General features: G+C 39.4%; 1 protein-coding gene across 5 annotated transcripts in view; it reads right to left on the minus strand.

Annotated features, from left to right (window-relative positions):
* JMJD1C (jumonji domain containing 1C) overlaps positions 1-12,384 on the minus strand; it is a 218,988-nt gene that overhangs the window by 31,124 nt on the left and 175,480 nt on the right. For all 5 annotated transcript variants that reach the window (XM_014538750.1, XM_014538748.1, XM_005865133.2 and 2 more), the window contains 3 exons: positions 10,718-10,890; positions 6,899-9,102; positions 1,025-1,226 (listed from right to left, as the gene is read on the minus strand). In XM_014538750.1, the coding sequence (XP_014394236.1) occupies positions 1,025-1,226; positions 6,899-9,102; positions 10,718-10,890 (2,579 nt within the window). The remainder of the gene's footprint in view (positions 1-1,024; positions 1,227-6,898; positions 9,103-10,717; positions 10,891-12,384) is intronic.

The raw sequence follows: 12,384 nt of genomic DNA on the forward strand, positions 1-12,384 counted from the left end.
CTTGCTGTCAATACAACAAAATAGCATACATATCAAATCACATATATATCAACATATGTGTAACTCCATCTATTGAAAAAATCCGCATTATTAACTGGTACACCTGGTAAATTGTTTTTATGTTAACACTACAAAACTTGTGAAATGATACTGATAATTCCTTTCTGTCATATTGTAACTTATAATTTTATAGCTACATATGTTTAACAAGATAAAAGTATGGGTATTCCAAAGTAACACACTGACTTTAATTTAATGTCTACATTATTTACCTAGATTTATACACTATTTTGATTGTTAGCTAATGCACAGATATAAATGCGACATTGTTTTGGCCAAAGTAATATGCTAGTAAGTATTTAAAAAATCTTTATATCACACAAACTGCTGTTTCCTATCCCTTTCTAGAAAAAATACTAAACATTTCTCATTAGGGAAGAATAAATCTTAGTAGAGAAAGGCCATGAATACATACAGCAATGTAAATAGAAATTTAGTCCAATAATTAGCCATTGTTAAATTCAGTACTAAAGAAGTTTAATATCCTATATAATAATCCTATATAATAAAAGGCTAATATGCAAATCAACTGAACTCCTGGTCGCTATGATGTGCACTGACCATGAGGGGGCAGATGCTCATCACAGGAGCTGCCCCTGGTGGTCAGTGGGCTCCCCAGGGGGAGTGCCGCTCAGCCCGAAGCCCTGAGCTGGGCTCACAGCTGGTGAGTGCAGCGGTGGTGGTGGTAGCCTCTCCTGCCTCTGCTACAGGTGGGCAGTAAGGAGCGAGGGGTCCCGAACTGCGAGAGCCCCGGACTGTGAGAGGGATCCCAGACTGCGAGAGGGCGCAGGCGGGGCTGAGGGACCCACCCCCCGAGTGTACGAATTTCATGCACTGGGCCTCTAGTTCTTCTACAATGTTTCAGGAACAAGGAGGCTCCTGTCTCCAAATGGGATCCTCAGAATGTATAATTTCCAATATCCAATAAACGTACTTTCCCACAATTATGTAGTTTTTCACTTACCGTCTAAAGTAGTAAAATCTACAAAATACTGGTGAATGGGTTGGTTCTTCTTCTTTTTTACTCCGAATAAGTCTACATTCTCGGCACTTTTGCAAATTAGGCCCTATCTCACAGCAGGAGTCATCCTGTAAAAAGGATTCCCCAGTTTGCTTCAGTTTCTTGACTTTACGCCAATCTTTCAATACTGAACGAGGGATGCCAGCTGTAAAACCAGTAGGAAAGTATTAGCAAGATACTTTAGAAAGGTATACTCCTTAAGATTCAAATCAATTTTACAATTGTGATAATACATTAAGATTGTAGAAAAGCAAAGAGATTATAGTTACACTCTTAATAGCTAAAAAGTTCAGAGCAACACTTTATATTTATTTGGTTAGTATTCTACTAACCAAATGAATTCTTCTGCCAGTATACTCTAAATGCAGATCTGAGTAAATTCTCTAGCTGATTCGTAAAGCTAAAAATACAGCACTTCTACACAAAAAATTTGGCATATGTAGAAGGAAGCTCCTTTAACATCCACAGAAAGAACATAAAGACTAAAAGTTACTCCGTCTGTCCCATAATAATAGTAGCAAGTGAATATTTAAACGGGAATTATTGGTGAATGCAGCTGTAAGTTATGTTGTAGTGCAAAATTGCAAAGACTTCAATCAAAATCAATGTTTCATGACATCTGTCATTTGTTTTGACACATCTTTCAATTTTTAGGTTAATCTAATTATTACGAATTATAACTATTTTTCTAATTTCATCCGCTGATCGAAATCAATTGTTTTATTTCAGTTGAATATCAACCCATTGTAAAAGATGAAAAAAAGAGAGTTTTCAAGCGAAGATCAAGTTGCGATTGTCCAGTTCTTGATGCATCAAAAGAAAAAGGAAAAGTTGCAGAAAGGTGCAATTACGTTAGCTGCAAAACAATTTAAGTGCAACAGAATGACCATATCAAGAATTTGGAAACATGCTTCCAAAAATAATTGTCAAGGAGAATCTTATGCTAATGTGGATTCTTTGAAAAAACAAAACTGTGGACGTAAATGCAAAGATTATGGAGAAAAACTTGAAAAACTTAGACATATTCCTCTTAGCAGAAGAGGCACCATATTAGCCTTGATAATATTTCTCCCGAAATATTGGATATTACATTTCTGTCACTTCAACAAGTTATGCTGGAAGCAATGAAGAACGATGGCTCCAATAATTTTAAGCTCACGCAAATAGGGAAAGCAAAGCTTCGCAGCCAAGGGATCCTACCTACAAGTTTAAAATGCAGTAACGAGATTATTGAAAAATCCAGAAACTATCTGAACACTCAAAATAAAAATCAGGAGTACTATTTTTAGTTTATTGTTTAATTTAATCTAGTTTTTTGATAATAAATGTTGTGTTCTATATTTATTTTCTTTTGCTACTATTATTATGGGACAAATTACATTCATCAACTGCTACTATTATGGGACAGAGGGAGTAATACTTTTAGAAACAACAAGCATACTTAAGTTTTTGTGTGTTTTTTAAAAATCCTCATCCAAGGATATTTTTTCCATTGATTTTTAGACAGAGTAGAAGGGAGTGAGGAGGGGAGGAGAGAGAGAGAGACATGACATGTGAGAGACACATCAGTTGGTTGTCTCCCACATGCGCCCCCTACCGAGGCTGGGAAACCTGCACCCCAGGTCCATGTCCTTGACCAGGAATTGAACCCACGACCCTTCAGTCCACAGGTCGATGCTCTAACTATTGAACCAAACCAGCCAGGGCAACATACTTAATTTTTGCAATAATCTGATTCTCAAAAGTAAGTGTGGTTCATTAAGTCAAGAAACTGGTGATTTTGTAATACCAATATTTAGGAGAAGAGGCACTAAGTTATTCTTCCTAATAGCTCTCCCCTTATTATAAGGTCCTCCATTTGTTATCAATGTATTGGTGGAAACAGCATCTTGTAGAAAAAGAATTGAAAGGGAAAAAAAAGCCAACATTAATTAGCTATCTTTTTTTTCATGACAGAAAAAAGGGTACCACAACCCTAAAGAAAAATAAAACTGCAGAAAAAATATAATCTTATTATAATATATATTGCTGATCCACCATTTTTATTAATTTGAAGCTAATTGTTGTAATAAACACTGGCTCAAGTAATCTATCTGTAGAGCAGGAAGAACTCAAAACATTGTATTATATACTAATTAAAGCCTGCCTATTTGCGTATTAAATTTTTATAAATCTATTAATTTAAAGGCAACCTATGTTGGGACAAGCAATATTTGTTGACTCTTACGTGCTTTTACTGCCCATTTGCATAATGTAACTATACATCAGACATGAGATTTACATAGTTTACATTTCTATCATAGTAAAGAAATAAATTTGAGCCGAAACCGGTTTGGCTCAGTGGATAGAGTGTTGGCCTGCGGACTGAAAGGTCCCAGGTTCGATTCCGGTCAAGGGCATGTACCTGGGTTGTGGGCACATCCCCAGTAGGAGATGTGCAGGAGGCGGCTAATCGATGTTTCTAACTCTCTATCTCTCTCCCTTCCTATCTGTAAAAAATCAATAAAATATATTTAAAAAAAAAAGAAAGAAATTTGATTTCCTATCCTTATGCTTTCTAATCATGCCTATTTTGTGAATCAGAGGCAGTACAACTATTCTGAGACTATATACTTCTTGCAGAAACCTGTAGCAGAACTCTTGTCCTGAGTCCCCACTACTGTTTACCTGTTAACCTCTACTGTAGGCAGTACAAAGCAAGACCACACATCTTAATATAGGAAGTATTGTGTTTAAACTCCAGGACAGCACATTTAAAATCAGCATGTCATTAAGCACTTCTACGATTGATGCCAGATTCTTTACAAGTTCTCCTCTCTTCTGTCTCTAATTTAGAGCAAGGAGCAACTTGACTTAATCCACTAGACAGAGAAATGCATGTGTGTGCACATATACCACTCATGGAATAAAATGTTTTCCAAAAGGCTTGTATAAAAGGTTTGTTATTTCCTCCACTGTGTATAAGACAGATTTGTCCTATGGACTGTATAAAATATTCAGAGCTTTAAGAAGTCAGAATGAACAACAGAAATGCTACACTGTTGATAAATTTTTATTTGGTATACTTGCTTCCAATCACTTTTTTTCACTTATTACATTAGAATAAACTAAGTGCAATCTACTTTTATTTTGAGTGGAAAGTAACTATTAACCAATATGCTTTCTTTTTGTTGCATAACAACAAAAAGAGGATATTTTTTCCATTGTTTTTTTTTTTTCTTTTTAGAGAGAATGGGAAGGAGGGAGAGGGAGGGAGGGAGAGAGGGATGGAGAGAGAGGCAGACAGAGAGAGAGAGAAACATCCATGCCAGAGAGACACATTGATCTGTTGTCTCCCCGCACATGCCCTGACCAGGAGATCAAACCCTTGACCCTTTGGCGTGCAGGCTAACACTCTAAACCCTTAGCCACATCAGCCAGGGCCCAATATGCTTTTACATTCCAAGAAATGGAACAGTTCAGAGCAGGGGTCCTCAAACTGCGGCCCACCGAAAACATTTATCCAGCCCGCCGGGTGTTTTTGCCGCCGCTGTGTGCACAGGAATTTGTTCATAGTTGTTTTTTTTTAAACTATAGTCCGGCCCTCCAACCGTCTGAGGGACAGTGAACTGGCCCCCTATTTAAAAAGTTTGAGGACCCCTGGTTCAGAGTATGGATAATCATACCTTTGTGAACAATTTAGATAGTATTATAATAAAAAACCAGACATTTCCAATCAAACCTCAATTCTGTGAAACAAAAAAGACAATAAGAGTGTTGTTTTTAAATGAATGAATGAATGACAAAGACACAAAGATCCAGGTCATAAGAACAGTTTTTTGTATTATAATTTTGATTATACTTAAGCCACTGATTTTGTGCATCACAGGACTTAGATATATTTAAATTTGATTGGCAATTTCAGTTCATAAAATGGTTGTGTTTAAAGGTACATTATCTACTCAGGTTGAGAAATTAGACTTATAAATTCCCAATTTAGAGAACTGTTTTAGATAGCCCAGAATAACAGCAGATCAACTCTGCCCATAATTAAAAGATGGCATTTAACAGTCATGTAATTTTATTTTGGACTTGGGAATAAATGGGACTTAACATAGCCTCTCTAATACTAAATGGGGGAGATTTCACTAAGCATAACAAGTTGGGGTGGAGAGAATGCTGATTCCAGCCTTTGTCTTAGAATTCTTACATGGGAAACAAGTACATTCAATCTCAAAATGAAACCAGAATATGTACTTCATTAAGAGTTAATTTTATAAATTTAATTTCATTAAGAGTTTTCTATGTGTTAAAACCTGGAAGGTTCCTATTTTTGTTTTTTATATGTTTAACTTAAGTATTTGACTACCTAACACCAAAGTAAATGTTATATATATGAAGGAAGAGAAACAATATTGATCACACTAAGCCTCTTAAGAATGAATTGGGGGAATTAACTAGAACACAGGAGAAAGAAAAAGCGATACTATACAATCCAATACTCAAATGGCAAGTATTCTGTGTTATCTATTTCCCTATCTTTCTTTTTTCTGACTATATTTGCATTTCAGTCTCTCAGCCTCTCTGTCTCTAGTTGAGCTAATTTTCCTTTCTTCTCTCTCTTTCCACCTGTCCTTCCTTTTCAATGATTCCATTCTCCTGTTTTTCTCTCCTTCACTTTGCCTCTGATTTCCACTCAGGCATGTGGGAAAACCTCATTCAGTGAAAAGACCCAAATAAGAGCCTTCGAGCATCCAAGTGCTTGTGAAAGAACTTCTTGAATGTCCACATTGTCACAGATATTTCAAATACTGTATGTGGGTTAATACATGAATACAGTGAGACTATTAAGTGCTTTCTGCATTGTGCAACATACCAAAAAATAAATAAGCAAACTGAGAAAAACTATTATGAGAGTAAAAACATATAGAAACACTTTATAGTGAATATTATTAGTATCACTTATTTTGCCGTTGTAGCCACAAATGAAACAAACATCAGCTTTGGAATTTTTACTTATTATGCATGTTCTTCTTGAATACAGAAAACCATAATGACCCTCACACCCCACTTTTAACTTTTACCCATTGTTAAGAACTGCTTGAATGAGTAGCATTATTAAATAGAAGATAATTTCAGTACACTTTTAAGAGGCCACATCCACAGTACTCTGAATTCTCTTCTAAATATGTGACTTAGCCCAGCCAACGTGGTTCAGTGGTTGAGCATCGACCTATGAACCAAAAGGTCACATTTCAATTCTTGGTCAGGGGACATGCCTGGGTTGCAGGCTGGATCCCCAGTGTTGGGTGTGCAGGAGGCAGCTGATCAATGATTTTCTCTCATCATTGAGGTTTCTATCTTGCTCTCCCTCTCCCTCTCTGAAATCAATAAAAATATCTTTTTAAAAATGTGACTTAAAGTATACGTAAATAGGATTTCTTTTTCAACTATGTGTATCTTGTTATAGGTAAATACTTAATATTTGAAATCCACTTTTGATGTGGCAGCTATAAATACATTTTGACAGTTTTTAGAAATGTTCAAAATTCTGAGTAACTGCTAGATTACACATTAATTTTTTTGTCAGTATAAGTGCTAGGTAAAACATATTTCTACAAGACTCTTCAAAATGGAGAGATACATCTTCTCTCATTTCCTCTTATAGAATACTTATGAAATGTAGAAATGAGCTCAGTGAGCACATACATAATGCTAGAGCATACAGATAAAGTCAAAAGATGCTTTTAAGCTCACTAGTCTTTAGAAAACCACACAATTATTCCAAGAACATACAGCATATTTTATCTGAGATGTTAGAAAAATAAATTTACTTACCACTACTATTGCTCTGCAACTTCAATTTACTTTTTTCTTTGGCACTCCTGCTGAGAACCCCATTGGGTTTTAAATCTTCCTCTATTTCACCTTTTCTTTTCTGCAAATCATTTTGCTTCTTTTTATAAGTTGGCTTAGGTTGCCTTTTAGTCCTTTGTTCTGACTTGCTTTCACTTTCATCTGAGTCTCCACTTTCAGAACCAGATTCATAAGTTCTTTTGGCTTTTCTCCTATTGACTTTATCATCTTTTACGTATTTATCAACTATGATCTTACTATCTACACTATTTTGTATATCATTAGATGTAGAGGCTATTAAATTAACAGAACATGGCTTAATAATTTCTGAAACAGAATTCCCTGAATTTTCCATTTTATTAGTATTTTTATCTTCTTCTGAATGTCTAGTAAGCCAGGCTTTTTTAAGTTTAGTATGGTAGTTTGGTTGATTTGTCTGGGATGCTTGCCCATTTCCTACAGAGTTTGCTTTGTTTATTGTATTACAGACTACAGTGCTATCCAAGACAAGGGAGGCTGAAGATGTCTGATTTTTCACAGCATTAGGCTCAGTCTCACTAGCATTACTGCTTTTATATTGAGCTGCAGCCAATGCTGCCTTGTGCTTTTTTAAGTGAATAAAATCAGTTGTGCCTGAGAACCCAGAGCTGGGCTGAACAGCACTTCCTGTCTTACTACTGGCTGGTGTAACTGGAGCTGTGGTGCTGACCTTGCATTCCTGTGTGTGGGCCACTGAATGACTGACACTTTTTGGAGAGGTACAGTCTGAGGATTTAGAGGGCAAAATGGTATTTGATAAAGAGTAGATTATTCCGGAACCACTCCAGCTGGAAACACTGGTGGTAGTGGCAGCAGATGTGAATATATCCATTTTGGTGTTACACATTGTATTTACAGCAGACACAACTGAACTGGGAACACTGCCCTGTGAGACTGCCTGAAAGTTTTTTGCAGATTTTATGTGAGCGCTGTCTGAATTCACACTTGGCAAAATTATTCTTCCAATTTCTCCAGCTTCTGCTGGTTTGAGGCAATCTGTTTGATTTGCCTCAGCTGAAGATCTTTCGCTAACTCGATCTTTGGATGTTAACTGCATTGCCGGCACACTGTCAAGTTTTGTACTGGAAGGTGGACGTACAATGACAGATGCCATAGCAGCTTGTGACTTTCCGCTGCTTTTCTCTACATGCCATTCAGCTTTCTCTTTGCTCGGGTTATTATTAGATTTCCACATTTCTGTCAAACTCTGTTCAGAAGAACTCTTAAAATTTGCCTGAGATTCTTTTGGCTCAGGAATTAGAGTTGGAGGCTTTTGTGATTCTTGAACTTTCCCACCAGCATTTACAGGCATCACTGGAGTTAAAGTTGGAGGGGAAAGGCTACTATAGCTGCTTTCCTTTCTATCCAGGCTGTGATGAATTGGTGGATGAAATACTGGTGCTCTATGTAAAGCAGGCATACTCCGAAGTGTATTTGTAGAAGAAACTGTCAAATGGGTAGGACTTCTACAATCATTTCTGAAGGTTGTTACTGAATGAGAAGCAATTTGATGGGAAAGGTGTTCTGGTATTTTGCCTACTAAACCTTCACTTTCCGGTTGGTGTTTAATCAAAGGTGGTGGCTTTGAAAGAGATGATATAAATGAAGTTAGAGTTTGAGGATTAGTGGCCGCTACAAGGGTATTATTCTGTTTTTCAGTGTAAATATTTGAAACTTCTTTGGATGGGTATGACCTTGGTGGTTCATTTACCACACTATTAGACAACGTAGTGAAATAGTTACTTTGGGGCAAACTCTGAGGCACTGAGTGCTTCATTTTATAAAGATCTGATACTGAGCATTCCATATCTTTGTCTTGTTTGATGACATGGCTTTTAGGGCTAGAAGATGACGATGCTACTCTGGAATAATTATCTCTCTCACCCTCAAGCCCCTTGATTTTAGTTGTAAATGGAGCAACATCAATACTTTCTTGAAGAATTCGGCGGTGTTCCTCCTTATATTTGTTTAGTCTCTCTCCAGTCTCCTGGGGTGGTCTCTGTAATGGATTCATCACAGGTTCCACAAAATGTCTATGCAAGTGACCATCTTTTCCAGTCTGTGACCTAGTTAGCTCCAGGTCATTTTTTGCTGATGCAGATGTAATAGAACGTAATGGTTCAATGAAAGCTTTCCTCTCCAATTCTCTGTAAAGAAAATACACAAGGATATGGTGTCAGATAGGTACTAGTTTTATTGGGGTGATCATTTCATAAATTGTATAAATGTCTAATCACTGGGTTGGGGGTGTGCGATCTGAAACTAATAGTGCACACATCAACTATAATGGAAAAGTAAAAATTATCTTAAAAATAAACAAAGGTTTCTGTAACCACTTTATCTTGTATGATATAAAGATAGCTTCTATGCAATATAATCTAACCTAATAAAAGAGAAACATGCAAATTGACCGCACCTCTGCTACGGCCCAAGCCATGCCCACCAGCCAATCAGAGCGACTATATGCAAATTGACCCAACCAAGATGGCGGCCGGCAGCCAAGGAGCTGGAGCAAGCAGGAGGCTTGGTTGCCCCGGCGATGGAGGAAGCCAAGCTTCCCGCCTGCCCTGGCCAGCTGTGGCCTCCGCTAAAGGCAACAAAGTTTCAATTACAGAAGATAAATAAATCCCAGATACCTGCTTCCAGCCAGCCTCCACTGGGAGCTTGGATGGCTGGGGGCTGTGGCCAGCCTGCAAACAGCCATCAGCCACTCACCCAGGCTGGCCACACCCTCATGGGGTGAGGGTCCCCGCTGGGGGGCTTGGCCAACCTGCAAATAGCCATCAGCCCCTCACCCAGACTGGCCAGGCACCCCAGCAGGACCCCCCACCCTGAAGGGGGTGTGGCCAGTCTGAACACGGCCCTCAGCCCCTCACCCAGGCTGGGCAGGCACCGCAGCGGGACCCCCACCCTGATCCAGGACACCCTTCAGGGCAAACCAGCCGGCCCCCACCCGTGCACCAGGCCTCTATATAATAAAAGGGTAATATGCAAACTGACCCTAATAGCAGAAAGACTGACTGGTCACGATGACACACACTGACCACCAGGGGGCAGACGCTCAATGCAGGAGCTCCCCCCTGGTGGTCAGTGTGCTCCCACAGGGGGAACTCTGCTCAGCCACAAGCCAGGCTGACGGCTGCCAGTACAGTGGTGGTGTTGGGAACCTCCCCGCCTCCTCAGCAGGGCTAAGGATGTCAGACTGCAGCTTAGGCCTGCTCCCTGCTGGCAAGTGGACATCCCCCGAGGGCTCCCAGGTTGCCAGAGGGATGTCTGACTGTCAGCTTAGACCCAATCCCCCCGGGGAGTGGGCCTAAGCCAGCAGGTGGTCATCCCCCCAGGGGTCCCAGACTGCGAGAGAACCCAGGCCCGGCTGAGTGCACTCCCTGGAGTGCACACATTTTTGTGCACCGGGCCTCTAGTCTATAATAATAAAAGCATAATATGCTAATTAGACTGGACATCCTTCCAGACGACCTTCCCGATGAAGCCAGGGCTGTGAGGGAAGCCTGGGTCCCGGAGGGAAGAAAGGCCTACTCTTGCACGAATTTTGTGCATCTAGTTCTATTATACAAGTGAAACACGATTTTCCATGTATTCTAAAATTATCAAGTAAATTATAGAGTATATCAAAACTGAAAGAATAGTACTTATTCAAATCCCAGTTTTAAGAGATTAACTTAAAATAACTTGCTTAGAAAATGAATTAAGAAAACGATAAAAGACAAGGCATTTGTAAGTTTTAAGCATTGGTGAACTTACTCTTTATGATGGTCTACTAAACTTTTTGCCAATGGTGGACTGGAATGTGTTGTAATTTTAAGAGGCCGATGAGGCTCTGCACTGGAAGGTCTGACAGGAATGTGACTAAGTAATCCAATACCATCTGCTGAGGTCACAGGGGTGGGTTGATGTAACCAAGAGCTGGGAGAATTCTATTTAAGAAAAAAAGTCAGACTTCAGTTACTAGGAAAAGCTAAAAACAATGTCACAGTAGGACTAAAATAATGATATACTTATGAATCATGTGACTTTTTCTAAATTCACCTAATGAGAAATATTAAGATAAGTAACCAAAATAACTATATGAATATTTCCATATGTCAAAAGTAACCAGCATTAAACTAGTAATTTCTAGAAATTTATTTTATGGAATGCTGATTTTGAAATTATTGCCTTTAACGTATATAGAGAACACAGCTTATACGACTGCCTAAGATTCTATCAAAAGAATATACTGCTAATAAAAAACACCAGAATTTATTATTCCTAAAATACATTTCATCACAAACAGAAATTATAATCAAGTTCATTTGCCAATTTTGTCATGAAAACAATAAACTTTTTCAATGTTATAATTTATTTAGAATAAATGGCAGAAAATTACATTTTTAAGACTCAATTATAGCCTATTTCATTATAAGCTGTCAGTTGTTGGGTCATTAAACTTGGACATGTGGAGGTATCAAAAAGTTATTTTTTGGAGGACAACCAAGATGGCAGCATAGGTAAGCACCTGCAATTGCTGCCTCTTACAAACACATCAAAACTCCAACTAAAAGACAAAACAAATATCATCAAGAACCATGGGAAAGCTGATTGAGTGGAAGTTCTACAACTAGAAGGAAAGAAAAAAGTGCATTGAGACTGGTAAGAGGTGCGGAGATGCGGAAGTGCGGAGGTATGAAGGCCCGTGCAATATGAGCTGGCAACTGGGTGCACTGTTGTTTTTTTCAATCGGGAGGGAGACACAAGCTCCCGATTGCTCTGAACTCCAGTACCAGGTGAGACTCTGGGGACCCAGACTCATACAGGGAGAAACTGGACTGTCTGACATCGGGCCAGAATGCAAGTGCCGCTTTCTCTCAGAGGTGCTTGCAGGGATCACTGTTCCTGCACGGGGCCGCGGGACACAAAGATCTGGGCACTTTTCCAGGGCAGGGCTGACTGGCAGCCATTGCTGTTTGCTCTGCCCCGGTGATTCCCTGAGACCCCGCCCTACCCAATTTACAACCCCACCCAAGCTATGCGAAGCAGATTTTGCATATGAATGGCCTGTCCTTTTGCAACCTAAAACCTAACAAACTGCAGCTGGGTCAGAGAGCTCCAAAGCTTCTAAAAGAAGGCCTAAGGCCCTGCAGCAGCAGCCTGCATTGCTTCACAGCTGGGCCTCATCTGGGCACTTCCAAACCCCAAACAAAGAGGAGGAATCTGCAGATCTCTCTGTAGCTCCTGCTGGGTAGCCTCAGGCAGTGGCTGACTTTGCACCTCCTTGGAGATCCAAGAGCCAGTGTACCCAGTGGTCAGTGTGAGACCATACCGGATCACAACTCTTCACATCCATAAGAGACACACTCTGGGGGCAGACTCAGTGAGCACCAAAGCCCCACTGAAGCAAGTCCTGCCCCATAAGGGTGTCTCCAGCACAG

This window comes from Myotis brandtii, unplaced genomic scaffold (genome assembly GCF_000412655.1).
Source record: "Myotis brandtii unplaced genomic scaffold, ASM41265v1 scaffold196, whole genome shotgun sequence".
NCBI lineage: Eukaryota > Metazoa > Chordata > Mammalia > Chiroptera > Vespertilionidae > Myotis > Myotis brandtii.